Here is a 25,639-nt window from a genome sequence, read left to right on the forward strand (position 1 = left end):
TCAGGAGGTGTAGGAGAGATTGTGTTTGTATTTATGAGGCATAGGCCCTGCCGCTCTTGGGAGAGAAAACGCTACGAGTAGTGTGGTGGAGGCTCTGCAGTGCAGGCAGAATGCAGATATGCCAATAACAGAGGTCATGGTTGTCACTAATGATAAGAGGAGACAATTAGACAATAGCATAGCTGTAACACACACACACACACACACACACACACACACACACACACACACACACACACACACACACACACACACACACACACACACACCACACACACACACACACACACACACACACACACACACACACACACACACACACACACACACACACACACACACACACACACACACACACACACACACACACACACACACGAAGCGAGCGAACAGACTGAGGAGGAGACGATTCTTCTGGAATGTTCTTTCTATTGCAGCAGCTCTTCTTTTCAGCTCTGCTCAACCTGGATGGGGGGTCCTTCGTGATTGGTGTGGGGAAAATACCAATTTATTGATCTCACGCATCACTCAGGGGGGTGAGGATCACTGTCAGAGGCTGAGGCAGAGGAGACAAGGTCAGGTCACCTATATGAGAGAGGCACCCCTAACCCATGTCATCAGTCTGAAGCTCCCCAGACAGGCCTCAAAAGCCTGCGATCAATAATGTTTCAGTAACAGAGGAAATTAAAAGTAAAATGTTACAGCTTCTAGTTTGTTACTGGCATCATCTTTATGTGTTGTCAAACTTCCTGTCACATTAAGTATTACATAACGATAGGAACATATCTAGTTTTAGATAAAAAAAAGAATTAGTTCAGTGTGTTTTCTAAAATTATTTCAGAAGAAATCTCAATGAAAGAAACAATGAAATCCTGCTATTATGTTCAAGACATAATAATATCTTGGCTTAGTGCCAATCAGTGATCTGCTAAGGAAATACACACACACAAATACACACACACATCCCCTTCCTCCATCATGAATAAACCATACTGTGTCTATGAGTCATATACCACCCCCACATCCCTCTCTAACCCACTCCCCCTATTCGGAGCTGCGAGAGTAAAAACGCTAATTAACGTGATGGCTAGCTCCAGCTCCTGTCAGCAGCTTGTGGGGGCCTCTCATGCAGCCAGGCTCCACTGGTCTCTGGTTTTAGCAGCTCTCTCCCCAGCCGCCATCTCTGGAGGACCGAGGCCCCTCATTCATATTCAGTCCCAGTCGCAGGCACCTGGAAGCAGCCAGCACCAGCACCACCTCCACAACCCCCTCAGTGTCTATCACCAGACCCCCATTCCAGCCCACCTCCTGTCAATGCTTGATCCCCAGTACTGCGGGTAAAAGACGCCCGCAAAACTCACCCATACCTCACCCACATACACACAAACACATGTATCCTATTTTCTCAAACTAGAATCCAATTGGAACACAAACTGAAAAACTCCATTTAGGAGATGTGGGAGCTAGAAACTCCATCTAGGAGATGACACAACCCAACTGATGGGTTGAATCACCCAACGGTGGCGAGAGAGAAACAGATAGAGGGAGGGAGGGAGGGGAGCTGCGTGCGTGCCTTGGTGGACTAGCTCTGTAACCATGACAACACAGCCGGGAGAGCAAGAAACAGGAACATACAGAATCTGTTTCTGCTGAGACTTGCACATGTGGCAGAGTACTGCTTTTCCTCCGAGAAGAAGAGAAGGGGAGGTGTGTGTGTGTGTGTGTGTGTGTGTGTGTGTGTGTGTGTGTGTGTGTGTGTGTGTGTGTGTGAGAGTAGGCCCTTATGAAACATACATGCCTGCTGCCTCTCCAACCAAACTCACTCGCCTGCCCTAGTCACAGAGTGAGTCACAGCATAAAAGACATTATGGTTGAAACTGAAGCACACAACCCAGTGTTTAGTGGCAGCCTTTTTTCTTCTTTCCCTTCTCAACTACTGAATACGGTGAGGTGGAGGCTGGGATTCGGTACGAAGAGGAAAATATAAAATATAAAAGGAAAGAAAGAGCAAAACATTTTCTCCACAGCCGCTGTGTTCCTGCCTATTTTCTCTCCCTGTGCCTCTCCCCTTCTGCCTATCTTTTCCCTTTCCTCTTGCTCCCTCTTTCTACAGGCTCAGTCTAACCTCCCCCTCCCCTTTCCTCAAGGGAATAAAGGTCGTAACGCAAATGATTACTCAAACCCGAGTTGCCATAGAAACGCAGTCATGTGACTAGAGCAGGCATGCATAGACCACAACAAAGAGGTGGATCAGGAACCAGCGCTGGGAAGAGCTGTAGCTCGCCTTACTGGTGCCTCTGTGCATTTCACTCAAATTCAAGCTTTTAAAAATAGGCGAGCAGCATGAAACGCAAGGGGGAGAGAAGCAGAAAAACCGACACTCTAAAGAGCTGAGAAGAGAGGCTGTAATGAATCTAGGCTGTAACACTGCAGTGTGCCATATATTCTACCATTCACTAGCATACCAAGGGTGTGTCCTAGTCATCATGTCCTTCTTGAGGCAGAAGCTCAGGCGCCAGTTGTCTGGAATTTCTGTGAAATGGCGTCAGTTATAGAAATGTGGAGGGTGGTGGATTTGTGTGCTTCTAAAATAGGAGTATGGAACCGTAACTTTTTTCGGCGTGCTACACTTCAATTATTCCTCCTCAAAGCTCAAAGAGCAGGAGCAGCTTTTTGTCTGTGTGTAGCGTTACTTGTTGGAGCAGTTCTACTTCCAACTAGATTTGGGAAAACCTAAGATTTAAGAAAAGCTACGCATTTAGAAAAACACATTTAAGAAGAGATGTAAAAGAGAAAAGTAGACAGGAAAGTAGGGTAACTGTTGAAGGATCTCTCCATTTTCCAACAAGTAACTAATTTAAAGTTGACATATTTTTTCTTAAAGGCTATCTTTCAAACAAAAAGCCAGAAGACTTTAAAGCATGAAGCCAAATGAGTAAAAGCTGCTGAGCACAACAGTCGTTATGTCAGTCTGAAGGAGGAACACCTGGAGCAGAATGAGAAGGTGGCCTGCCCCAACAGGACTGAGTTATCCTGCATCCAATCCACCCCCACTGAGATTAGTCCTACGCCCTGGATGAACCCGGCAACCTGTGACCATCTCAGAGACCAACAGACAACCCCCCAATACACAGAGTCAAATCTTCACATTTAATAGTGCGAGGGAAAAACAACAATATTGTTATGGGAGATACATTTGCTGTATGGAAGCCAGCTAAAGTGCAGACTACTATTGCCTTGCTTTTATTCGTGTTAGCATTAACAGCCACTCATTTAGCTGAGCTCCATCAACGCTAGCAGAGCAGTAGGACGGGGTACATTTTCTGGTGATGAAGTCACCACATCTGCGGTTATGAACACTGTGTGTCAATGTCTACGCTTTTTCTTTTGCGCACACACACACACACACACACACACACACACACACACACACACACACACACACACACACACACACACACACACACACACACACACACACACACACACACACACACACACACACACACACACACACACACACACACACACACACACACACACACACACACACACACACACACACACACACACACACACACCTGAATTCAGGCTTGCCTTCACACACCAGAAAACACTTACAGCACGAAGATGTATGGGCAAACACTTAAATACTCAATCTAAAAGGGGTGCAAGTGTTACCCCCCCACCCCTCACTGACTGCTGGGCCTTTCCCTCCAAAGTCCACCTCTGCTCCCATGAGGTTTCAGGCAGCAGCTGAGTGTTCAGTGAAGTCTGCAATCATCCCGTGTCTAGACGATGTCTACTGGTAGACAATGTATACTGAAAGACAAGGAGATGCACACTCTGCAGGCTCGATGTATAAAAGAGAAGTCCCGGGATAGACCACGATGTGCTTGAGTTGGTGACGCAGTGGTTAATAACAATGTTTAGAGCCAGACTGGGAACTCAGCCAACAAGCACCACCATGAATACAAAAAAAGCAGCAATATTTTAGAAACAGTTATTGTCCAAATTTAAAAAGAAAAATATGTCTCTTCATGTTTTAGGCTCATTGTTACATTCCAAGTGCTTTTTTTGAATTGATATCAATACAATAACTTTTGGTTGGTGTATCATTCAAAACATCTTATATGCGTGTGCAATTAAATGTCCTTTTTTTCTAAAGTTAAGTCAAAGAGTTTATCATCAATACTGCTGGAGCTGGCAATTACGTCAGGGACTTCTTAAGACCAAGAAGAATTCGAAATAAACACTTGTTTATAACAGAAAATGGTTATCTAAACAAATGCTATGTAGTTAAGAGAAGAATTTCAAATAAAAAGGGGAACATATCAAGAATGTTATATAAGGTTTTCATTTAATCCCTTTTTTTCTTTTTACCATAAACTAAAAGTATTGTTTTAATATTCAATGATTTGCAGTGAAATGCCCTTAAATAGATACCGTTAATTAATAATGGAGTATGTTAATATAACACTTTGTAGTAGACATGTTTATTCTTGGAATCTTAGTTTTAAACGACTTCTCTGTATGACGAGAGGATTTGAAGAAAATAACAAGAACTACAGTAGAAGCAGAAAAGCACAGAAGCGAGAGATACAATGGGTTGCAGGGAAAGAAAAGGCTCTGAGAGAACGAGCAGGTGTGGTGGGAAAGACCCATGGGCTTCAGGGAGAGAATAGATCAATAACTAATTTCAGTACCGAGCTTCACTCGCGCTGTTTTCCAATAAATGCTGGACTGCCTCAGCCCTCCCCCACTATCTCTATCACCTTCTACAAGCAGGGATTGGACTCAGTGGAAGAAGGCTGTTTCCCCCCGCCGTAGTGATTGTTGGTTGGATGGATCATGTTCCTACAGCTAGTGTATTGTATAAATGTAATCCAACGTTGCCATTTCCATGTGTCCTCCATGAGTGCTCCCACAACCACTCCACATATGCAGTCTCTGTAACTTTTTTTTTCCTCACTCCTCTGCCTCCTGCAACCTCCTCCCTCTCTCTCTCCCTCTCACCCTCGTTCGACCAGGGCCAGTGTTGAGGTTTTGTCAAGAGATTCAGTCAGACAGGAGAGTGAAGCGTGTGTCATGCAGGGCTGCTGCTGCTGCTGCTCTTCTCCTCAGAGGCTGTGACCTAGATAACCAAGAGGAGCTGGAGCGCTTGCAAGCCTTGGAGCCACTCCAGCTTCAGCAATGTCAGGAAGGGGTTAGTTGTGTAATACAATGTCCTATTTAGTTTGCTCACACACACAGAGACATGGACGCAAACACATATGTACCCTGTAGTATTTCCAAATTACAGTGGTGTGTTTCTTTTAGAAGCCGTCTGTTTATTAGCAAAGACAAGATGTGCAGATTGGGGTTTGTGCATATGAGGAAGCAAAACAAAAAAAAGAGGAAAGGGCCCCTGAATTCATCTGAATTTAAACATTAGCATTAAGAATGCTTGGTAAAACTTTCCAGGCCAGCAGGCACTGCAGACACATTATGTCACAGTGGAACAGTGTCAAAACATCTACAGGCTTCCTGCAGTGTTGGAGCGTTATATTCCTTTTTTTGTTGCATTTGAACATGCTAAATATATATAGCAACAATTACTTCACTATAACCAGACAGCCAGTGAGTGTGAGGCAGACTCAGCGCTGCACTGCCACTACCTGGTCAGCTACAAACAGTTACATGTTGACAGCCATAAAAAAAAAAATGTCAAACTGATATTTGTGTGCAGCTGTCAGGACTCTGATGGGGAGAAACCCGACTGATTTATTGGTTCATTTTTACATTTAAGCGAGAATATTCACAAATTCCACAATACACCACCATCATGTTGAGGAGATGAAATATAGATGGAGCCTACTGTGCGCTGGAGCAACTTAAACATGCTGCTCTGTGAATGGCTAAATCTGTGACCCTAACATCTGAGCTGAAAGAGCAACATTGCCATCTGGTGGATTTTATTGTGTATTGCCGCTGCCTAAACTCACTGATATGACTCACTTCACTGTGTGGCAGTTTAATCAGAACATTCAGTTGTCATTTGACATAACTTTGTGTCTTGAAGTAAACATACACTGGTTGTCTGGTCATTTAGCAGAGAAAACTATGATAAGATTTAAAATAAACGCCTCAATGGTGCCCAGTACTTTTATACAACTACTACGGGCCTTTTCAGTCCTTCAATATAGATTTTCAGGTAGAACACACACTATTGGTAGCTTATATTGTCAGCGCTGGCTAAGTTGGGGCTTGAAGCAGTCCCAGCCGGGCTTAGGGATTGGCTCAGGAAGAATAAAGTTTTTCAGTTTGTCCGGTAATGGCAAAGCTTTCACTCTGTCTTCCAGGGGCCCAGGCTGTAGGTGGCTCCTTATAAACGCCCGACAAAAGCTTTGCAGAGCAGGAGGGTTCGCTTCATGCTCTTCTACGCGGCTGTGCAGGTCCTTGAGAGCCTGAGCGTAGGGGTGAGGGTCCCGACCGGGCACAGGGAGCTTCACTTCCACATGCAACGCGATGAGGTCAACCTTCGCTAAGTCGAGCAACACCTCAGCTTGCTCCAGCAGCTCGGAGGCGTGACTTTTATCGGGGCATTGCAGCAGGGCTGTGTGGAGCCGCTGGAAAAGGAGGCTGTACCCTGACCAACAAGAGTCGCCGTGATGGGAGCAAACCAAAGACGCTCCGCTCCGGATTAACAGCACCGCCAGAGGGAAGAGCAGGTCGAAGTGCTCCAGGCTCGTCTGCGTCAGGGTGGGCATCACCGAGGACTTGCCGTCCGCATTCAGACAGGAGCTGGGGTCCACACCGTGAGACAAAAGTAGCTGTGTGGCTTTCAAGCAAAAGTTACCCATCTCAGCAGCGTCCTCCGCGGTGGCCTCCAGAGCCTCCGTGACCACAAACACCAGCAAGGACAACGCCGTTTCGCCGTCTAAAGAAGCCGCATTCACGTCAGCGCCTGCAGAGAAGTTCAAATTCAATTCAAATAATGAGCCAATTTGACAATAAACTATATTTATTGATGATCATTTCTACAAATTAGTAATTGTTTAGGCCCTTTATGAAAACACAAAAACAAAACTACAGAGCATTGACTGGTTTTAAATTGAGCCTTTGCTGCCTACATTAAAGGCTACTCTAGACATACATGTAGGCCTACTTCTATAAGGTTTGGTAACTTTCAAAACAGATCATAATTAGAAAGAATGAATGAGAAGGAATAGTATAGTACAAATCAAGGCAGTAGAGAATGACATAGCTTGACCAATAGTCTGTAGTGTTGCTTTCTTTAAATTAAGATTATTTTATAACAGATTGGCTTGTTGTGATTCTTTACTCATACTGTAGAATCACGTATACTGTAAAGCAGCTATAGCAGCTTCTTAAACAAAACATCAAATAACAGGACCGGGCATCTCAATCAATATTAAACAAAGAAAAGCAGGATATCATCATATTTGAGAGGCTCAAACAGTATTTATGGCCATGATATGAACGACAAACTTTTATTTTAAAATATAAATAGAATTTTTTGTTTATTGATCAACTTCATAGCTCTGGATGACTTCCAACAGTTGTGATAAACTGACTTTTAATACAATCCCCAATGTGCTGCTTTTTTATGCTGGTGTTCACTGCTTGTAAATGCTAATAAAGCAGATTGATGACACCACTACACTGCCTATGAAGACGTGAAAGACTTTGACTCCTAAACCTCCCGCAGTTAAAAGTCTTGTCTGTCAGTCAGTCGCTTCACACCGGAATCACAGGGTTAGTTCTGCTCCATTTTCACTTTCGATAACAACTCTATGTGCATATTTAAACCGGACAACCCCTGAGTTTACTTTGATCTCAAAATGCATACAGGTGGGCAGGTATGCATACTAACACAAGTTCCTGAATGTCGTGGTTTGAGTGTGATTCTGTTTGAAAGCGGACAAGAAGGCAAAGTGAAGATGAAGGCTGTTTCAGTCAGTACCTCTCTGAAGAAGAAGCTCAATGTTCTCTGTGTTGAGCACAGTGAGTCCGTCGCTGCTTGCAAAGGCATGGAGCAAAGGGGTTTTTCCTTTAGGGACGAAACCAAAACAATCAGGTGTTAGAATGAACCAACCAGTGAAAGGATAAATATCTTGGAATAAGGCCAGGCAATGTACCATGTTTATCCCTTGCATTGACATCAGCACCGAGCTCCAGAAGGACGAGCAAGCAGGGCAGCCTCTCCAACCCCTCACTGGCCAGATCCAAAGGACTGCTCTCATGGATCTACCAAGTTACATTTATATTACACACACAATGCTACAGAAAGATAAACATGAAAACAAAAGAGGACATAAATCATCCAGAGTTGCCTCACCCTGTCTCTCTTTTCAACGTCTGCTCCGTGCCTGACCAGCAGCCTCACCATGTCTGGTTTGTTCCTCAGAACTGCCATATGGAGAGGGTTATAGTAGGACACTGGGTCTGGATAGAAAAACAGAAATGAATATTAAACAAATGGAGTCTTTATCACATTAAGATTTCTGACAATGCTACATTTTCTTTAAAAAGGCATGATGGCCAATTTGCCGCAACCCAATTCATGTTTAAAGGATCTGGTTAAAGGGTGTTTTCAGTACTTCCTTCTGTTGTATTTATTTACTTAGAGCTTCAGATGCAGCATATGTGTTGACTTGGTGGCTGAGTGTTTTATCAAGCTGTTGTTGTCAGACTCTTCCCCGCTGTAGCTTGCAGCAATCCAGTATACAATCAGATTACAAACAAAGTTTATTCTAAGCTTTACATTGAACAGAACAGCCCCCTGTGCCTGATTGTAAATACTAACTACATGTATCTATATATTACTGACCAGATTATTAAGGGTTAAAACAAGCTTGGGTCCGTCCATCTACGTAGTTAATACGTAGATGGCTGATTTGAAAGCTGTAGTCATTATTAATATGGTAGATTGTCATGTTCCTAACACGAATACTGCTGATACTACTTCCTGAGTTCTTTGTGACATCGAAAGACATAAATATAAATATTATAAGCCTTAAAGTGCTGCATGAACACTAACAATGTATTATTATGTTTGCTTGACCAAACGAACCTGTCTAGTAACTAGCTTTACTATCATAAGCTTTTGCTACAGGCCTCTCAGATAGTTTGCACACACTATTTTGAAACATCAAGGCATGACAAACAAAAAGAATAGAGAAGCTTGAACATAGTTGCATGCTATGTGGGAGAATGTGTCAGTGTTAACCTTCTGGAAAAAGGCATTCAATACATGTAAAAGATGAATGAAGCAGCCTCTGCCAGGAACCCTAATTATGTCCCAGGGGAAAGACATGCTTGCCACCACCAGAGGTCACCATAGCAGAGTCTGACACCCTGGCAGATTCTGTCACAGCCGTAAGACATGCAGCACTTTCCATTGCAATTTGCAAAAGGGAGACTTTTTCTCTTCAGTGTATATGGACAAAAACTTGCTCAATTTTAAACATGCAATCCTTGTGTAAGATTGAAAATGGCAAGGCCACTTAGGTCCCACACTTCAAACACTTATTACATTTTCTCTAATTCAGGTTGTTGTGCATTTGACAAAGACTCCCGATCACCTATTAAAACTGTAGCAAGATGAAAGCAATTGTAGCTACTAGCCAAAAAAGCTAAAATAATAATATAACACTTCATTGTTAGATCAAGTCTGAAATGTCTCTTGCATCACAGCAGCAAAATATATACCTTGTGTTACAGAAACAAGTCCTAGAGATTTCTAGTGACAATAAGGCACTTCATTTGCCAAGAGGAAAACAATTGATTTAAGTTTAAAATAATAAAAAATGAACACTCATATATAACTTGTCATAGTACACAGTAAGAGAAGTGTGATTTGGATTAGTATGCCCTTATAGTGTTGTTTAGGGTTATCTGGCTGGCTACTCCTATGTATGTGCCATTTTATTGTGTACAATTAATTTACGAGATAGCTTACCCTCAAAGTTTAGTTCAGCTCCGTATCGTAGAAGGATTTCAGCGGCGTCGACCAGTCCGTGCTCTGCTACCTTAGAGAGAGAACAGCTGATGCCTTCCACAAACACTTCTGACTGGGACTCTTGCTCCAGAAGCTCCGCCAGAGAGCTACAAGGAGCGGACTCTCCGTCAGGGCTTCTGACTCTGAACACAAGAGCAGAAAGGTGTACCGTTTCATCAAAACTGTATGCAATGCCACCAGATCAACTATACATTGTGTACTGGCAGAGGTTATAACAATATAGCTGGCGAAGAACAAACTGACACACACTTGAACATTTCAAAGAACTACCTTTTACTGTTATGCATCAGAAATGAGGATACATTAGATTTCACCTTAATAACCTTAATAATCTGTTTCACAAAAGGCTTTGAGAAAGAACTCAATGAACATACTGGAAATAAAACGTGCACAAAAATTATAACATTTTTTTCTGGTCCTACCCCCTCTAGCATATATTTTTCTTATAAATAAAATATTAGTTCATCGTCATCAGCGACATGTTTGTCTTGTTAATTTGTTTGCTTTTTGTTTTTTTACAAAACAATCAGAAAGAAATTACTTTTACAATTACAAGAAATAACAACAAATGGGATTTTACAGGTCCTGTTCATAACCATTAATGATTTGGCTCCTAAATAATACTTTCAGTTTAGATAGACTTGTATAATATTTCAGTGCATCGTTACAGTTATTCCACAGACTAACACCTTTTGATGAGATGCAATGAAGTTTGGCATTTGTTCGTACGGGTGGTTTTTTGAAAATGCAGTTTCCTCTCAACATGTACATGCTTTCTCTCCGTGTGAAAAGTCCTTGGATATTATGAGGTAATTGTTGATTTTGGGGCTTTGAACATAATTTGAATAGTTTTATAGTCAAACAGGTCTAGTAGTTTTAGTGTTTTTAGTTTGATGAACAATTTATTTGTTGGTTTTCTGTACGTAGTTTTATGTATAACTCGTATGGCTCTTTTTTGCAGGATGAAGATAGGATGTGTATTTGTTTTATATGTGTTCCCCCAAACTTCCACACAATACACCATGTATGGAAGTATGAAGGAACAGTACAGCATAAACAAAGAAGCTTGATTAATTAGGTATTTGGCTTTATTCAGAATTGCTATTGATTTGGATATTTTGGCTTTGATATAGCTGATATGTGGTTTCCAACTTAATTTATTGTCTATGATTACTCCAAGGAATTTTATTTCTAATTGGACGCCATTTATAGTGAGTTTCTTCTCTGTATTGGTCGATCGATTCCCAAATATTATGAGTTTGGTTTTGCTTGCGTTCAATGTTAATTTATTTTGGTCAACCAGATCTTCATCCTGCTCAGTTCCTTCTCGATTGTGACCAATAGCTGTTCTAAATTGTCCCCACAGCAGAGTAGACTTGTGGCGTCTGCAAAAATAATGGTTTTAATAATTTTTGATACTTCACATATATTGTTAATATACAGAATAAATAGTAATGGCCCCAAGACTGAGCCCTGAGGTACCCCACATGTAACTAGGGGTGCAAGGACTAATCGACTTAATCGATTACCAAATTAGTTGGCAACTAATTCAGTCGTCGATTCATTGGTGACGTCATCACATGTGTTCTACACCCCGTTAAGCTCCAATCCAAGTTATCGCTCTTTTTTATCGGTACAGGAGACATTTAAAACATATGTCATATGTATTATTGCTACATAAACGTTATATCGCAGTCTTAGTGTCGCCAACTCCGTTTCTAATATGCAATATGACTACAAAATGCGTCTATAATGTATTTTCGATCTTCCCAATTCAGACGAGAGATCTCTCCCCCGCCTGCTTGCGAGGGGGCGGGGCAGTTTACACACACACGCAGCTGATACATGCATGCAACACACACGGAGGAGATGGCGGAGAGAACGCGCTCCGAGGTATGGTTAAACTTTAGCCGTCTCGATGTGGACAATGCTCGTTACCAAAAGTGCAATAAGAGTTTAGCATGTAAGGGCGGTAACACGAGCAATTTGTCTAAACATTTAGCAAAAGTGCTCCAGATCCAGACGGAGAAATGCACCGGGTTCCGCTGTCTTTCTAGTAGCTCTGTAGCCCCGTCCACGAGTAACGTTTCCACCTCAGGTGTTATGTATGCTAGCAGCAACACACAGAGTTAACTCAGTTATAAAAACATGGGTTAATGATTAGAGGTAACTGAGTTATTTATTTTGTTAAAGTTTCAGCTATTTTGTTTACAGTTCTGTCATCACATTATTTAATATGATTTGTTAAAACAATGTCATTTCTTTTGATGTGAAATATTATGCATTTAATTAAAAATAAAAAGCGATGTTAGTTTTGTTCACAATTTGTTTAGTTAGTTTACCTTATTTCTTGTCAAAAGAACCGTTAATACTATCGTTAAAAGGACTGGATCGATAAGCAGTATCGATACAAGTAGTATCAGTTAAAACCTTAACGATCCGAATAATCGATTAATCGTTTCATTAATCGATAGATTAATCGATTATTAAATTATTAGTTTGTTGCAGCCCTACATGTAACCTGCAGTAGTTGTGATGTATGGCTTTGTAGTTCAACGTACTGTTCCCTGTTATGTAGGCAGCTGGGTAGCCATGATAGTGCAACACCTCTAATGCCATATCTCTGTAGTTTTTGTATTAATAATTCATGGTCAACCGTGTCAAATGCTTTTTTAAGGTCCAGAAATATCCCTATTGCATATTCTTTCTTTTCTATTGCCTTAGTAATGTATTCCATAAATTCTATAACTGCAAATGATGTAGTTCTGTTTGCTCTGAAACCATATTGTTGTTCATAGAGTATGTTATGTTTGGTGATGGAGTAATTTAGTCTTGTATAGTAGATTTTTTCCAGTATTTTAGAAAACTGTGAGAGCAATGAAATTGGTCTATAGTTTGACAGTACATGTTTATCTACAGATGTATGTATGGGTATGACTTTAGCAGTTTTCATTTTATTTGGAAATACACCGGTTTGTATTGACAGATGTGAGTTAGTGGTTTGGCTATACATTCAATAATGTTTTTATCTGTATACATGTCAATATCATGACAGTCTGTAGACCTTTTACTCTTAAGTTTTTTAACTGTGTCAATAATTTCATTTTCATCAGTCCCTCTTAAGAATATAGTTTCCTTCACATATATATATTTACTTTCAACACCATCACTAGAACCAGTATTTGGAATTTCCCCAGCTAGACAAGGATCAACATTGACAAAGTACTTATTGAAATCTTCAGCAACTGAGGTCATGTCATAAATTATTGTATTGTTTTTTGACAGAAAACTGTTTGAGTATTGTGCCTTTCCATTTCCTTTTTTAATAATGGTATTTAATACATTCCATGTGTTTTTAATGTTATTTTTGTTATCCTCCAATAATTTGTTGTAATGATCCATTTTGCTACATCGTATTATCTTTGTTAGTTTGTTTTTGTATGTCTTGTATTTTTGTTCAGCCTCTACTGATCCATTCTTTAAGAAGTCTTTATATCATTAATTTTTCGTTTTACATGCATTTAATATTCCCTTAGTGATCCATGGTTTTTCAGCATATTTTTGTTTCACTATTTTCTTTACACAAGGACAATGTCTGTCACTTTTGAACACAAGGCAATTCAAAGTGCTTTACAAAAATGAAAGACATTAAGAAAATGGCATTTAAAAACAGTCATTTAAAAGCAAAGATAATAAAATAAACTTTAAAAGAAAAATACATAAATAAAAGTTACAGTGCAGTTTAAGAATAGTTCAATTAAAAGCAGCGACAAAAAGAAAAGTCTTTAGTCTGGATTTAAAAGTAGTCAGAGTTGCAGTGGACCGGCAGGTTTCTGGGAGTTTGTTCCAGATATTTGGAGCATAATAACTGAACGCTGCTTTACCATGTTTAGTTCTGATTCTGGGGACAGAAAGCTGACCAGTCCCTGAAGACCTGAGAGATCTGGATGGTTCATAATTTAGCAGTAGGTCAGAAATGTATTTTGGGCCTAAACCATTCAGTGCTTTATAAACCAGCAGCAGTATTTTGAAATATATTCTTTGACACACAGGAAGCCAGTGTAAAGACTTCAGAACAGGAGTGATGTAATCCACTTTCTTAGTGTCAGAGAGGACTCGAGCAGCGGCGTTCTGAATCAGCTGCAGCTTTCTAATAGATTTTTTAGTGAGACCTGTGAAGACACCATTGCAGTAGTCCAGTCTACTGAAGATAAAAGCATGGACAAGTTTTTCCAAATCCTGCTGTGACATTAGTCTTTTAATCCTAGATATGTTCTTTAGGTGATAGTAGGCTGATGTAGTCACTGTTTTAATGTTACTGTTGAAACTCAGGTCAGAGTCCATGACTGCACCTAGATTTCTGGCTTTATCTGTTGTTTTGAACATTGTAGACTGAAGCTCAGCGCTAACTTTTATACATTCTGCCTTGGCTCCAAAAACCATTACCTCCGTTTTATTTTTGTTTAATTGGAGAAAGTTCTGACACATCCAGTCATTGATTTGTTCAATGCACTTACTCAGCATAGTCTCCTGGTTAAATGGTTATGTAAATGTGGGTATCATCCGCACAGCTATGGTAACTTATGTTGTTGTTTTTCATTATCTGAGCCAGTGGTTCATGAACAGTAACGTTTTTTTTCTTTTTAGCAAATTACAATAAAATACTCTGACAATTAATTCAGGGTGGTATCCCATGATCTGGGTAATCTTGAATATCCTCACAACAAGTGACTTGAAAAATCAGTGTGGGTTGAAAAGGTAGAAAAGTTAAAAAATGGGGCAAGGATATGTTATTATCATGAAAGAACAGACTCACAACATGTTGCAATTTGTTTTTAACACGTTCATCCTCAGCCTCAGGATTTAGGAGTAATTATTTGATTGTGTTTTACTTAAAAGGATGTTTACTACAACAACACTGTCCCATTTGTGATTCCAGTAAGTTTTAAGCATATTTTCTATATAATAACCTGCAACTACTTTGGTCAGGATAATCGTGAAAACAAATGTTTAGATCGTCCTCTGCCTACAATTATTTATAAATAATATACGTATGGTGGCTTCAGCTTTACCTGTCCTCGTGACTTCCGCCTCCTTCCAGCAGTCCGACTGCACTCATGACAGCGTCCACGAGCGGCTTGTACTCATATATGATCCTGCGAAACCCATGGAGGAAAGGCATAGCTCCTCCGCTCAACACTGTTTAGTAAGTAAATACCTAAAAAAACAAAGTACAAGTCATATTGGGACTTCATTTTGTATAGAGTCTCTTAACGTTTTGTTGAGCAGACACATGTATTGGTTGGAAATAGGACACACTTTAAACTCATGTTCTACTTTAGACACGTTGCCACTATGTGCATAGCATTTAATCGTCACCTTCTCAAAAAGTTATATTCTAGCTAGCTAACTTAGCATGTTAAACGTCACAGTCACTGCTAGCATTGGTAGCTACATTAAATGCATCGCTCATATTTTCTAAATCATGAATGAAATGATCTAAATTGTAAGAAACTCACTGATAACGTTACTCCCGCCGGGTCGTTTCCCTTAGTTCATAACAGGAAGCCCTTGTCCCGCACGCCCACATGGGTCCGACGGTGTTTTTAGTCCCCCTTGAAGCTAAAAGAGTGCAACAAAGGTTCCACTTTACGCTCTGTCCTCAAACAATGGCGAATATTTTCTCCACTAAACGAACACTGACAAGTTAACTGATGAATGAAGAGAAGACTAAATGAGGAACAACAGATACATCTGCAGTGTTACTCCAGTTTTTATTAAATAATGAGAGACATTGTGAAGCGGATGGTATTTTATTTTTTGTGAACAAATTGACCCTTGAGCTCCAGGTTGTGAGTAGTTTTTAAAAGTGTATCAGCTATTCTAATAATAATAATTTCAATTTATATAGCGCCTTTCACGAATCCCAAGGACGCTTTACAATGGGAAGGAACGCGTTATATAATAGAGTCCCTATTCCGAGTATTTGGGCAGAACATGTAGGCTACACAGATATGGTTGCTGCTTTGGGTGGTTTGTGTTTGCTAAGATGACACTGCTCTCATGAGGGCTTTCATCAATATGATATAGGTGATAGCCTCCTTCCTGAAGTCCAACCAGAATGGCTAATCTTTCCTGCACTAAACGAAATATGTCCAGTTTACTGCTTAAAAAAGAGGTAGATGAATAAATGAAGAAGAAAGCTGGGCTGTATCTGCAGTTTTTATTAAATAATAAGGGATTGGGAAGTAAATGGTAATTTCTTTTTTGTGAACAATATAGTTTCTAATTGAACCTTGAGCACCAGGTTGTGAGTAGTTTTTCTTTCAAGTTTATCAGCTATTTTAATCAAAAGGAACATCTTAATATGATAATAGATTTGATAGAACAAGTATTTAGCTAGAACATATACACCGCCCATGGTCAGAACTGGTAACGGTGGGATGTTTGTGTGTGCCTATCATTTAAATTGTGGTGATAAGCTTGGGTAATTGCAAATAATATCTCAGGACACTGCCCAGACGTTAAAAACTGTTTTCCCTCCAAACAACCATCCCAATTGTTAACTGTACATATGTCAGTCCCTTGTAAGTAATTCTGCAAGTCGATCGGCAAGTTTAATCTTTAAAATCTATTTATGTCAAGTGTCGCAGATTATACTTCCCTTTTGTGTCTGACATGTTCTGTCATGAAATAATAACCAACATTTTTAAAATGTTGTGTAGTTTTTCAGAGATCAAGTCATTGATAAGCATTTCAATTTTTTCTTTCTGAGAAAAATGTGACTAGGAAAATATTTTAGCTCCGACACATCACTTCCTACGTTTTCTTTGTCCATATGGCACATTAGTCTAAAACGGCAGCTTTCAGATTTATTTTTGACTACTCCATTTTGCTGACAGCATCTGGTTGGTAACAGTCACCTTTGTCCTGTTTAGCAAGCAATCCCCTGCTGTGTCTGGCTTTGGTGACAGATGGCTCGCTTTGAGAGATGTGGAGGAGTGCGTTCTAACTAAATGTAATTGGGTCAGTGACATTTTATATTTTCAAAATGGCAAAAAAATAAAAGTCAGTTTCAACATTTTCTGAGTGAATTCAAATATGTATTTTTCATGTTTGCATGTGCCCACTGAAAAAGGTAAAACTATAAGGCATTTTTATGCATTTCATTGTATACACCCCTTGAAAATGTCATTCGGCAAAACAAGGCTATTGTCCATATGATATTAAAATCAATGACAATGACACAGTCACAGATAGTGAAACATGTAATTATTGATCTATAAGGAATCTATATCCAGGTATAACATTTTCACACCAAAACTATAAATATGAAATATTTTGTCTTTTAAGGCAATAGCTTTTCATCCGTCAACATTTTTTTCCTACATTATTCCAGTACAGGTAAAAATGCTTTCAAATCATATGAAACCTCTTATTATAATTAAATTCCCTTCATTCATTTCATTGTTTATGTCAAGTAACACACTATTTTATATATTTGTTGTACAATTCATTGTTTTACTGTATGACATCTTTCGTTGTACTGAATGACATACTGCAACTGCAATATGCCATTGCACATAGATCGAATAACTGGATGTAGTCCTACATTTAAAAAAGGATACCAAAGACTTTATAATTGAACTTTACATTTATTGACATCAAAAAACAGACTCAGTCTCATAACATGTTTCAGATGTCCCCATACTGCCCGTTCGTCATGTCGGAGGGAGTCGGAATTGGTGGCATAGGCTTGAGATGTACTTCACATTTTCTCTTAAAAGTTGCTTTCTTAACTCTTCTATTTCCTCCCTCAGTTTCCGTGTACGGTTTTCACAGTTTTTTTCTTGCTTCCACGTGAAGCCTTATCAGGTGTTGAGGATGAGAGTGGTCCCTCTCAAGGTGAGGATGGCTGACCAGAAATAGATACATTAAATAAATGCAGTTATACAAACTCAATAGCATGTTAAAACAATCAATAAAGAAAGAAATAAATCAGTTAAATCCACTGTGTCATTCGGGATAAGAGATGTCATCCATACAAACGGTTTTACTGAATGACAAATTCTGTTTTGCTGAATGATAAATGTCATAGAAATTAATTCCTAACAGACAGTTACTTGGTCGCCTATTAGCAACAATGACCTTGACCTCAATTTGTTAACTTCAAATTTCACCTATAACTTAATGTTTTTAAAATTAAAAACGTTATAAACACTTTTTTGACGTTTCACCGAATGATACTCTAATCTGTGACACATGGTACCACACTTGGAAAGGTGTAATTATCTCAAACTTAGGAGCAAAATGTAAATTTACCTTCAACTTGGGCGGTCTTCAGGGGTCCTCTGAGTGATGTCATCACATGTGGCCTGACTAAAGTCATGTGACTATAGTTCAAAATGGCCTCTGATCTTTGTTTTACCGACATTCAGGAAAATGTTTCTTAGATATTTCTTTATGTTTTTAAAGGTGCATCTTATCAAAACTTTAAAATGTTTATCAAGAGACTTGAAAAAATATGCCGCATAGAATAGTTCATGATATTTAATTATTTTCATCATTTTAAAAACAATTATCTTCATTGACTTTAAGTGAGAACCGTTTTACCGAATGACATCTTACCACTTTAATACTAGAAAAATCACCCAATTTAGTATTATTTACACTATTTACGAATAGTAGTCAAGAAAGTGATGTGAGATTAATGCTTTCATACAATATTTAACCATTTTTATACAACAATATAAAATTAACTGCTTGTGGAAACAGATGTCTAGGCGTCACGTCACTGACCCAATTTTAACATATCTGTGAGTCTGATTTTCAACACAGCATATGTTAAGTGCATTTTAACATAACATGTGTTGTTGCTGACACACTACTGAAGAAGAAACATTCGTTCAAATCACTTTTATTTAATATTTTTTAAGAGTGTGTGACCTCAAATACAAAATTATATGAAAACAAAGAGGATAAGTAAAATAAAGGGTGTGTTTGCAGCACTTCATGTGAAGCTGATACATACCTTTATGAGATTCTTTGTCAGATGTCCCAATTGGTTTATTTAAATATTGAGATACAGCCTTTAGCATTGATTGAATGTAGGCATAATTGTATTTGACTATAGTTGTGTGTAATTCAATACAGTTTGCCGTATGACTGCTGACCAAATAATGGTGTTTTTAAACTATGTCTTTAGGTGGCAGCAGTGCACCACATGTCAACACCCCTCAGCGGTGAGCTTGGAATCAATGCTACACATCTGGTATTATAAACTCATGCATGAGCACACAGTTTTACTCATGCATTGAAGCAAACATAAACCATCATGTTAATGTAGACATGGGCAGAAATGCAAACAAACGGCCCTGGGAGAATCCGTTTTCCATACCAATAGCCCCTCCTCTGAAGGGGAAAATGGAATTGCAGTAATTTAACCAAGGCTTGATTAATTCTCATTCTGTCAATTTCAAGACAATTATTATTTTTACTTTCAACAGATCCAATCAATATAGCATTGTTTCCTGAACGCATGGCAGCCTGCCCAGAGTCCATCTAATGTAGCTAAAATCTCTTTTGCTATTTTCCAAACAGGCTCAATTTACCCATGATTTTGGAGCCATGTGCTCATGAATAATCTACTTTATCTCCCCTTTTACAAATCTGCCCGTGATTAGTGCTTAATTCGTTGTGCACACACCTGTCTGGATTTCCCCGGTGAAGCAGGCAATCTCTCTTTTCCACTCTGAGGTTAATTTGTACCTTTGCCACCATGTGGTCACACGAGCATACTGAGCCTTGTCAGACAACAGTAACAGTAGGTGGCGAAACACATCCTGTGCCTGGCTATGAAAATGAAAAAAGAAAGTCCCCGCTGCAGGGCCCCTCTTTCCAGTTTAGCATTAGCATAAATGCAGGTAATTGAGTAAGATTAGGAACATCACTGTGGCACAGCAAGTGTCACAAAGTGTTGCATTAAGTGCTTGTGGCCATCAAAACATACAATTTGAAATGGCTTGAAAAAATCTTCTAAAACAAAACACCTTTCACTTTGATACAGCAGTATGACCTCTCTTAATACTATATGGTAAAATAACACACAGAGATTATGGGTATCAAAGAGTGATGTTGATAGTTAAGAGCAAAGCTTTTGGGAAATATTACCCTCTGTGCTGTTTGTGTCTTTTTCTTTCCATCTAATTTTGAGCGGGATTGGTAGGATGGAGGCAAAGAGGGAAGATAACTGCGGTTCCATTCCTATACCCCTTACGAGTAAATTGGCTCTTTATCAAATGTAGGTCCCATCTATCAATACAAAGAACGGTATCGAAATTACTTTGTTGGCCACAAATCGCTGGCAATAGATTGAGCCTCTGTTGAAACAAGGCCATCATTTATCTGGTTCACATTTCCTCCTGAGGTTAGAGGGAGCAAGACACACTAAGACTTTTATTTGTTCCATGGGTGATAGATGTAACCTCCTTGAATCTCTGATGACCAGATTACCACAAGTAAAATAAGAATCTATTAAACATTTAGACCTGTTGGTGCCCTGTGAGATTCTTTCTGTTTCTAACCAATAGTGTTGTCAAGGGAGCTGGAGAAATATGGAGGTCTTCCAACGCTGAGGAGATTTACCCATCTACAACGTATTTTGGGTTATGCAAAGCTTGGTAGTTTGTCCCAGGAGGCTGATGCATAAAAGAGAGGTTAATTACCGGGGATAAAAAGTACTTATAGATGTAATAAAATGGAACATACAGAACTCTTCAGCTCCGGTAAAAGCTACACTCTGAGGCAAAAGGTGAGAGAATACCAGCGGGGAAGGTGAATGTGGAGGCAGTGAAATTATAATAGAGTGGCAGCGCAGTGTGGTTTGGTTTCCCTTAGTTCCATACCGAGAGCTGGAATTATCAGACCATCAGGTCTGGGCCTAATATCCTTTTGTGCTGGCAGCGTATTGCCGAGTGAAGATTGTGGATGGAAATAATCAGCCCTTTTTAAAGGTCAGGGGAAGTTAAGCACACCCAAAGTAGACCATGACATATTCTAGCTGATAAGAAATAACTGTCTGTGTAAGGAAGAATGATGAGAGTTCACCTTGTCCCATTTATGCTATCATGATTACTCAACTGTCAGTCAAATATAATGGCACATATGCAGTTGACCCCAACTGCAACTATAGGAAACTCTGACATTTGAGACGAGGAGAGTAATGTTTGGAAAAACTTATAGTGTTGCCATGATAGTTTGATAGCATCTTCAAGGTGTTTCAGCATAGTAATACTTATACTTATAAAAGTATAAGTACATTTCACAGCGAGTATGAGATGTAATTACAATCAACATTGCAATTATTTCTTTCATTTAACCTTTGAAAAACCTTTGAAAAAGTTTGAAGGTGATAGCTAATGTGTTTTGCGGGTTTGCACATAAAATATATGCAGCCACATAAGCATTTGTTTGGACTAATGTTTCTGGCTACCGGGAGGATGTATATGTCCATTATTCACTCTTCTTTTCGTTTTGGTTTTAGTCTCTTCCAAGTCCTGAGATACATTTCCGGCTATTTAAGTGGAAAATGTTCACTAGCTTGTTGCTAATGTTTCCTGTGTAGCATACAGTCGGTTGATAGAGCTCTTTTTAACTGAAAACAGCTGTCTGCTGCTGCCGAAAGCAGCAAACTGTTCAGCTGTCGACTGAAACCAAAACAAGGAGCTGAACCACTAAATAGTCCATAGAGCTGCCCATTCATCACCATAAGTAGTCGTATGATTCATTTAATGGAATAGCTTTACATTGTCGGCAGCCTCTCAAATGCAGGCTCCAAGAGTGCTCCCAGACATAATGTGGCACATAACTGGAAGAATATTTCAAATGTCAAGGAATTGCATGTTAATTAGCTAACTTTATAGCTGCTGGTAGGCATGTTTTGTGAGCATTGGACAGAGCCAGGCTATCTGTGTTCTCCCTCTTTCCAGTCTTCGTGTTATTTGAAGCTTCATATTTATTGGACAGATATGAAAACTGCTTTTCAAATCAAATCAAATCAAGTTTTATTTATATAGCACATTTATAAACGATTTTTGGTCGAGCCAAAGTGCTGTACATATAATAAAAATAGCCTACAGTAGAGACACTTTACAGCAAATACAACAGGACAGATTGTTCAGAATATCAGTATGAGAAAAACGACACCCCAATTTTATCTAATTATTCACCAGAAAAGGATTATGTGTTGTTAAAAACGATTTCTTCCACTGCCTGAATTAAAAAGCCTTTCTCTCATTCTATACAGAGTAATTAAACTGTTTACGTCTTGCTATGGAAAGGGACTAGCGTTGTCTTCAGTATAGATCAGGCAGAAAAATAAAGGACAAATCATTTGGGAGCAATGACTTACAGCATTCGGGGCCAAAGGAAGGTCACTCTTTGCCTTCCCCCGGGGCATCAGTCTTGAAAACAGAGTGACAGCCCCAGAGAGGCTGATAAGTAAATACCGTTTTTAATGGGCTGTGAATGGCTGGTGGTAATCTGCGCAGGCCGGGAGTGGGCAAGGCACAGAGGACGACAGGGCATTCTGCAGCGGTTATTATTAATGCTATCGTAGATCAGATAGGCCAGGGGAGGAGAATGAAAGGTGTGATGAATTTGGGGCGCCCTGTCTACCAACTTACTGGAGGACAGGCTACTGAGGCTGGTTAAGGTCATATATGAAGGATACCAACCAAGAAGACACAAGGGACGATTCATTATGTATAGTACAGAGAGAGGATAGTATATACCCCCGAGACCTACTGAAGGTCATTGGGTGACACTGGGTTAGTTCAAAAACACAGCCTGTAGTGTGTTTCTACTCACCCAGATGGTATTCTTAATATCTGAATATGCCTGACAAACGTTATATTTTTATATAAATATTACAAGCATTTGATTTTAGTATTTTTTTAGGGGGACTCTGTGTCCTTACTCAAGCACCAAATAAAAATCTATTGATAGGTGTCTGGATGTTGAAATGCAGTGTTGTATGTTCGAGTCTGACATTTCAGACTTGGGTGTATTTTCAAGGTATGAAAGCGTCCAGATCTTTTTCAAGACATCAAAGACTTGAGACCTTTCTCCAGACATCAAAGTCTCAATACTTATCCTCTGTTATATAAACTCCCACATGTTTGTGTCTTATCTTATTTAGGAGAAAGATTAATGGTGTGTTAGTTTTCATAACAATAAGGCAAATGGAGTTACCATATGCGGGACTGAGAGGGGTTATGCTGCTGTTTTTAATGACTTGCAGCTACAGACGATGTAACCCAAGCAACTTGGGCTCTGTCTGGTTTCCCCTCTGACTTCCAGCTGTTAAATGGACCTCAGTGTAGCGTGGGCTTCAATGGATTTGTTTGAGTGTCAGGCTATAGACAGACTGCTTTTGGACAGCCACCAGCGTTTTTGAGAGTGATGTTCCAGCCCAGCCATTACAGCTAGGGAAGTGACTGCTCGACATCAACACTTTTTGCACCCCCCCACATCTAATGCTTTTTGCAGCTGTTCAAGAGTGGATTTGGTTCCACGATCAAATTGCACATTCAGAAGGAAGAAAAGGCTCCTTAAGGGGTAAAAAGGAATTTGAAGTCACCTAGAAAAGATGCATTAACATTAGGACTGACACTTTGATTAAGTGGTCAAAAGGATTCAAAACACTCACCTTTGAAAACATCTTAAAGTATAATTCACACACTATCTGTGTGAATGTAAGTAGGGCTCTGTGTGTTTCCCTTTCTGAGTTGACAGGCCTTTTCAGACCTAAATGCTGCATTCAGGGTCCAAAGTAGGCTGTGATACCACTTTTGAGCACATCTGCTTTGCCATGTACTTTAGTTTGGCTTGTCAGTCGATTCGTGATACACCGACTGACAGCATATAAGATGACTTTTAAGTAGGGCCTTCAAGCTATATGCTTAAAACTTAAATATATACCATTCTGCTTTAAGAAACGCATGTTGTACCTGTAGTCAGAGAATGTACTTATATCTGCAAATCAAGTAGTATTACACTGCGCACCTAAGATACAATACAACACACACATTCAATACACTTTAAAAAGGTTAATTAAAATGTGGTGGGTTTCATTGTTGATTAAATAACATGACTATGTTTCGTAAAAATCAATACATCTAAAAAAAGACTAAGAGTCTTTCTTAAAATCAATAGCACAACAATACCTAATACAAGGTATCTGCTTTATAGTGATCATAGCGTTGGCAGGCAAGCAGAGCAATAAAAACAAACACCCATGAAAAGCATGATTGGACTTGTGGTTGACTCATCTGATATTTCTGTAGCATTCATGGATCTTTCTTTCTTTATCTTTCATTCACAACACCATCTGGCCTACACAGGAAAAACAACTTGATCTGGCTCACAGTTTGTAATCACTTACTACAGTCATAAACATTTAATTTTAAATAATGTGTTAGCGGCAACACTTAAGTTGTCAAATCCCGACACATTATTTTAAACTAAGAAACTGCAAACATGACCTCAGTCTCTTTTAAAAACAAATGTATGATGTTTGATCAGAGATTATTTTGCAGTAGAGCCATAGTTTGCTGGATTAAAGTATTACCAATAATACATGTTAGTTGGATACCATTACTTTATGGAAAGATCTTGTCATTTTCATGTAGTCTGCTAGAGAATAGGCTACATATTTTCAAAATGCATGCTGAGATGGAGCATGTGTCCTCAAGAATAAATATGGAAAATAAAATGGCTACACAAATACAGAAGTCAACTTGCAACACAAACACAATAAACTCTTATTTGGCACCACAGCCAACTGAACAACAGAGACTGACTGAGATAAGACACACTCAGTAACATGATTTTAATGACATTTGTGATTTCATGTCACTTTAACCACTGGTTTCTGATTAGATTGGTATGGTTCCCACAGTGTTAAATGCCTTTTGCCTTCTGCCCTCCACCTTCACACCTGAGCAGCTCTGTTCAGTTCGCTTGCCCTGCCACACGGGGTCACTAGTGCCTGTCGAGTGGAGCAATAATGCGACCAGTTCCTCGACATGTTCGATAACAACTTTTAAAGTCATTATTGTTGTCCACAGAGGACAACGAAGTGTGAGGCATTTCTTGTAAGGAGGAAACTATTTGACTTTATAAATGATGCTTCCTATATGACGATAAACTGCACTTCTGCCTCTGGAGTTGAATATACATTCAATTGTAAAAAGTGTTGAATATAGAATATGTATACGTATTCTCACCACTACCTGTGAAGAATAGTGTGTTGCCGGAGCGCCACACGCCTCCCGATGTGTGCCAGTGCCAGCTTCTGTCACTGCTTTCTTCTCCTCGGCTTCTCTCGACGCGCATTGGACGCTTCACAGTGCGTAAGCTCCACTGGAACTGTAGCCTATCGCCTGTCTACATAAACATCGAAAGATGGAGGCTTGAAACCGGACTTTCGCTGAATATTTGAGCCACTTGGTGCCAAAGTGTAATTGGAAGTGGCATCTTGGCTCCGGGATCGGACCTCTGCGCGTTCTGCTGCGTGCTGCTGCTGGAGTTGCGCTCAGGACTTGCCTGGGAGTG

General features: G+C 39.6%; 1 protein-coding gene across 1 annotated transcript; it reads right to left on the reverse strand.

Annotated features, from left to right (window-relative positions):
- Positions 1–4,437: 4,437 nt before the first annotated feature.
- asb6 (ankyrin repeat and SOCS box containing 6) lies at positions 4,438–15,632 on the reverse strand. The gene is made up of 7 exons (XM_034092037.2): positions 15,544–15,632; positions 15,097–15,242; positions 9,965–10,146; positions 8,342–8,448; positions 8,142–8,250; positions 7,967–8,053; positions 4,438–6,946 (listed from the first exon to the last, which is right to left on the reverse strand). The coding sequence occupies exons 2-7, from the start codon at positions 15,204–15,206 to the stop codon at positions 6,225–6,227; spliced, it is 1,317 nt and encodes a 438-aa protein (XP_033947928.1). The 5' UTR covers positions 15,207–15,242; positions 15,544–15,632; the 3' UTR covers positions 4,438–6,224.
- Positions 15,633–25,639: the final 10,007 nt, after the last annotated feature.

Source organism: Pseudochaenichthys georgianus, chromosome 9 (genome assembly GCF_902827115.2).
Source record: "Pseudochaenichthys georgianus chromosome 9, fPseGeo1.2, whole genome shotgun sequence".
In the NCBI taxonomy this organism is placed as follows: Eukaryota; Metazoa; Chordata; class Actinopteri; order Perciformes; family Channichthyidae; genus Pseudochaenichthys; species Pseudochaenichthys georgianus.

What these genes read in the sequence shown, in the direction of transcription:
- asb6 (XM_034092037.2), bottom strand. Translation starts at nt 15,206, where the DNA reads ATGCCTTTCCTCCATGGGTTTCGCAGGATCATATATGAGTACAAGCCG. An exon ending in AGCTGAACTAAACTTTGAGG is followed by an intron (nt 8,449 to 9,964) that starts GTAAGCTATCTC and finishes TTTTCTATCCAG; the next exon opens with ACCCAGTGTCCTACTATAAC. An exon ending in ACGTTGAAAAGAGAGACAGG is followed by an intron (nt 8,251 to 8,341) that starts GTGAGGCAACTC and finishes GTAACTTGGTAG; the next exon opens with ATCCATGAGAGCAGTCCTTT.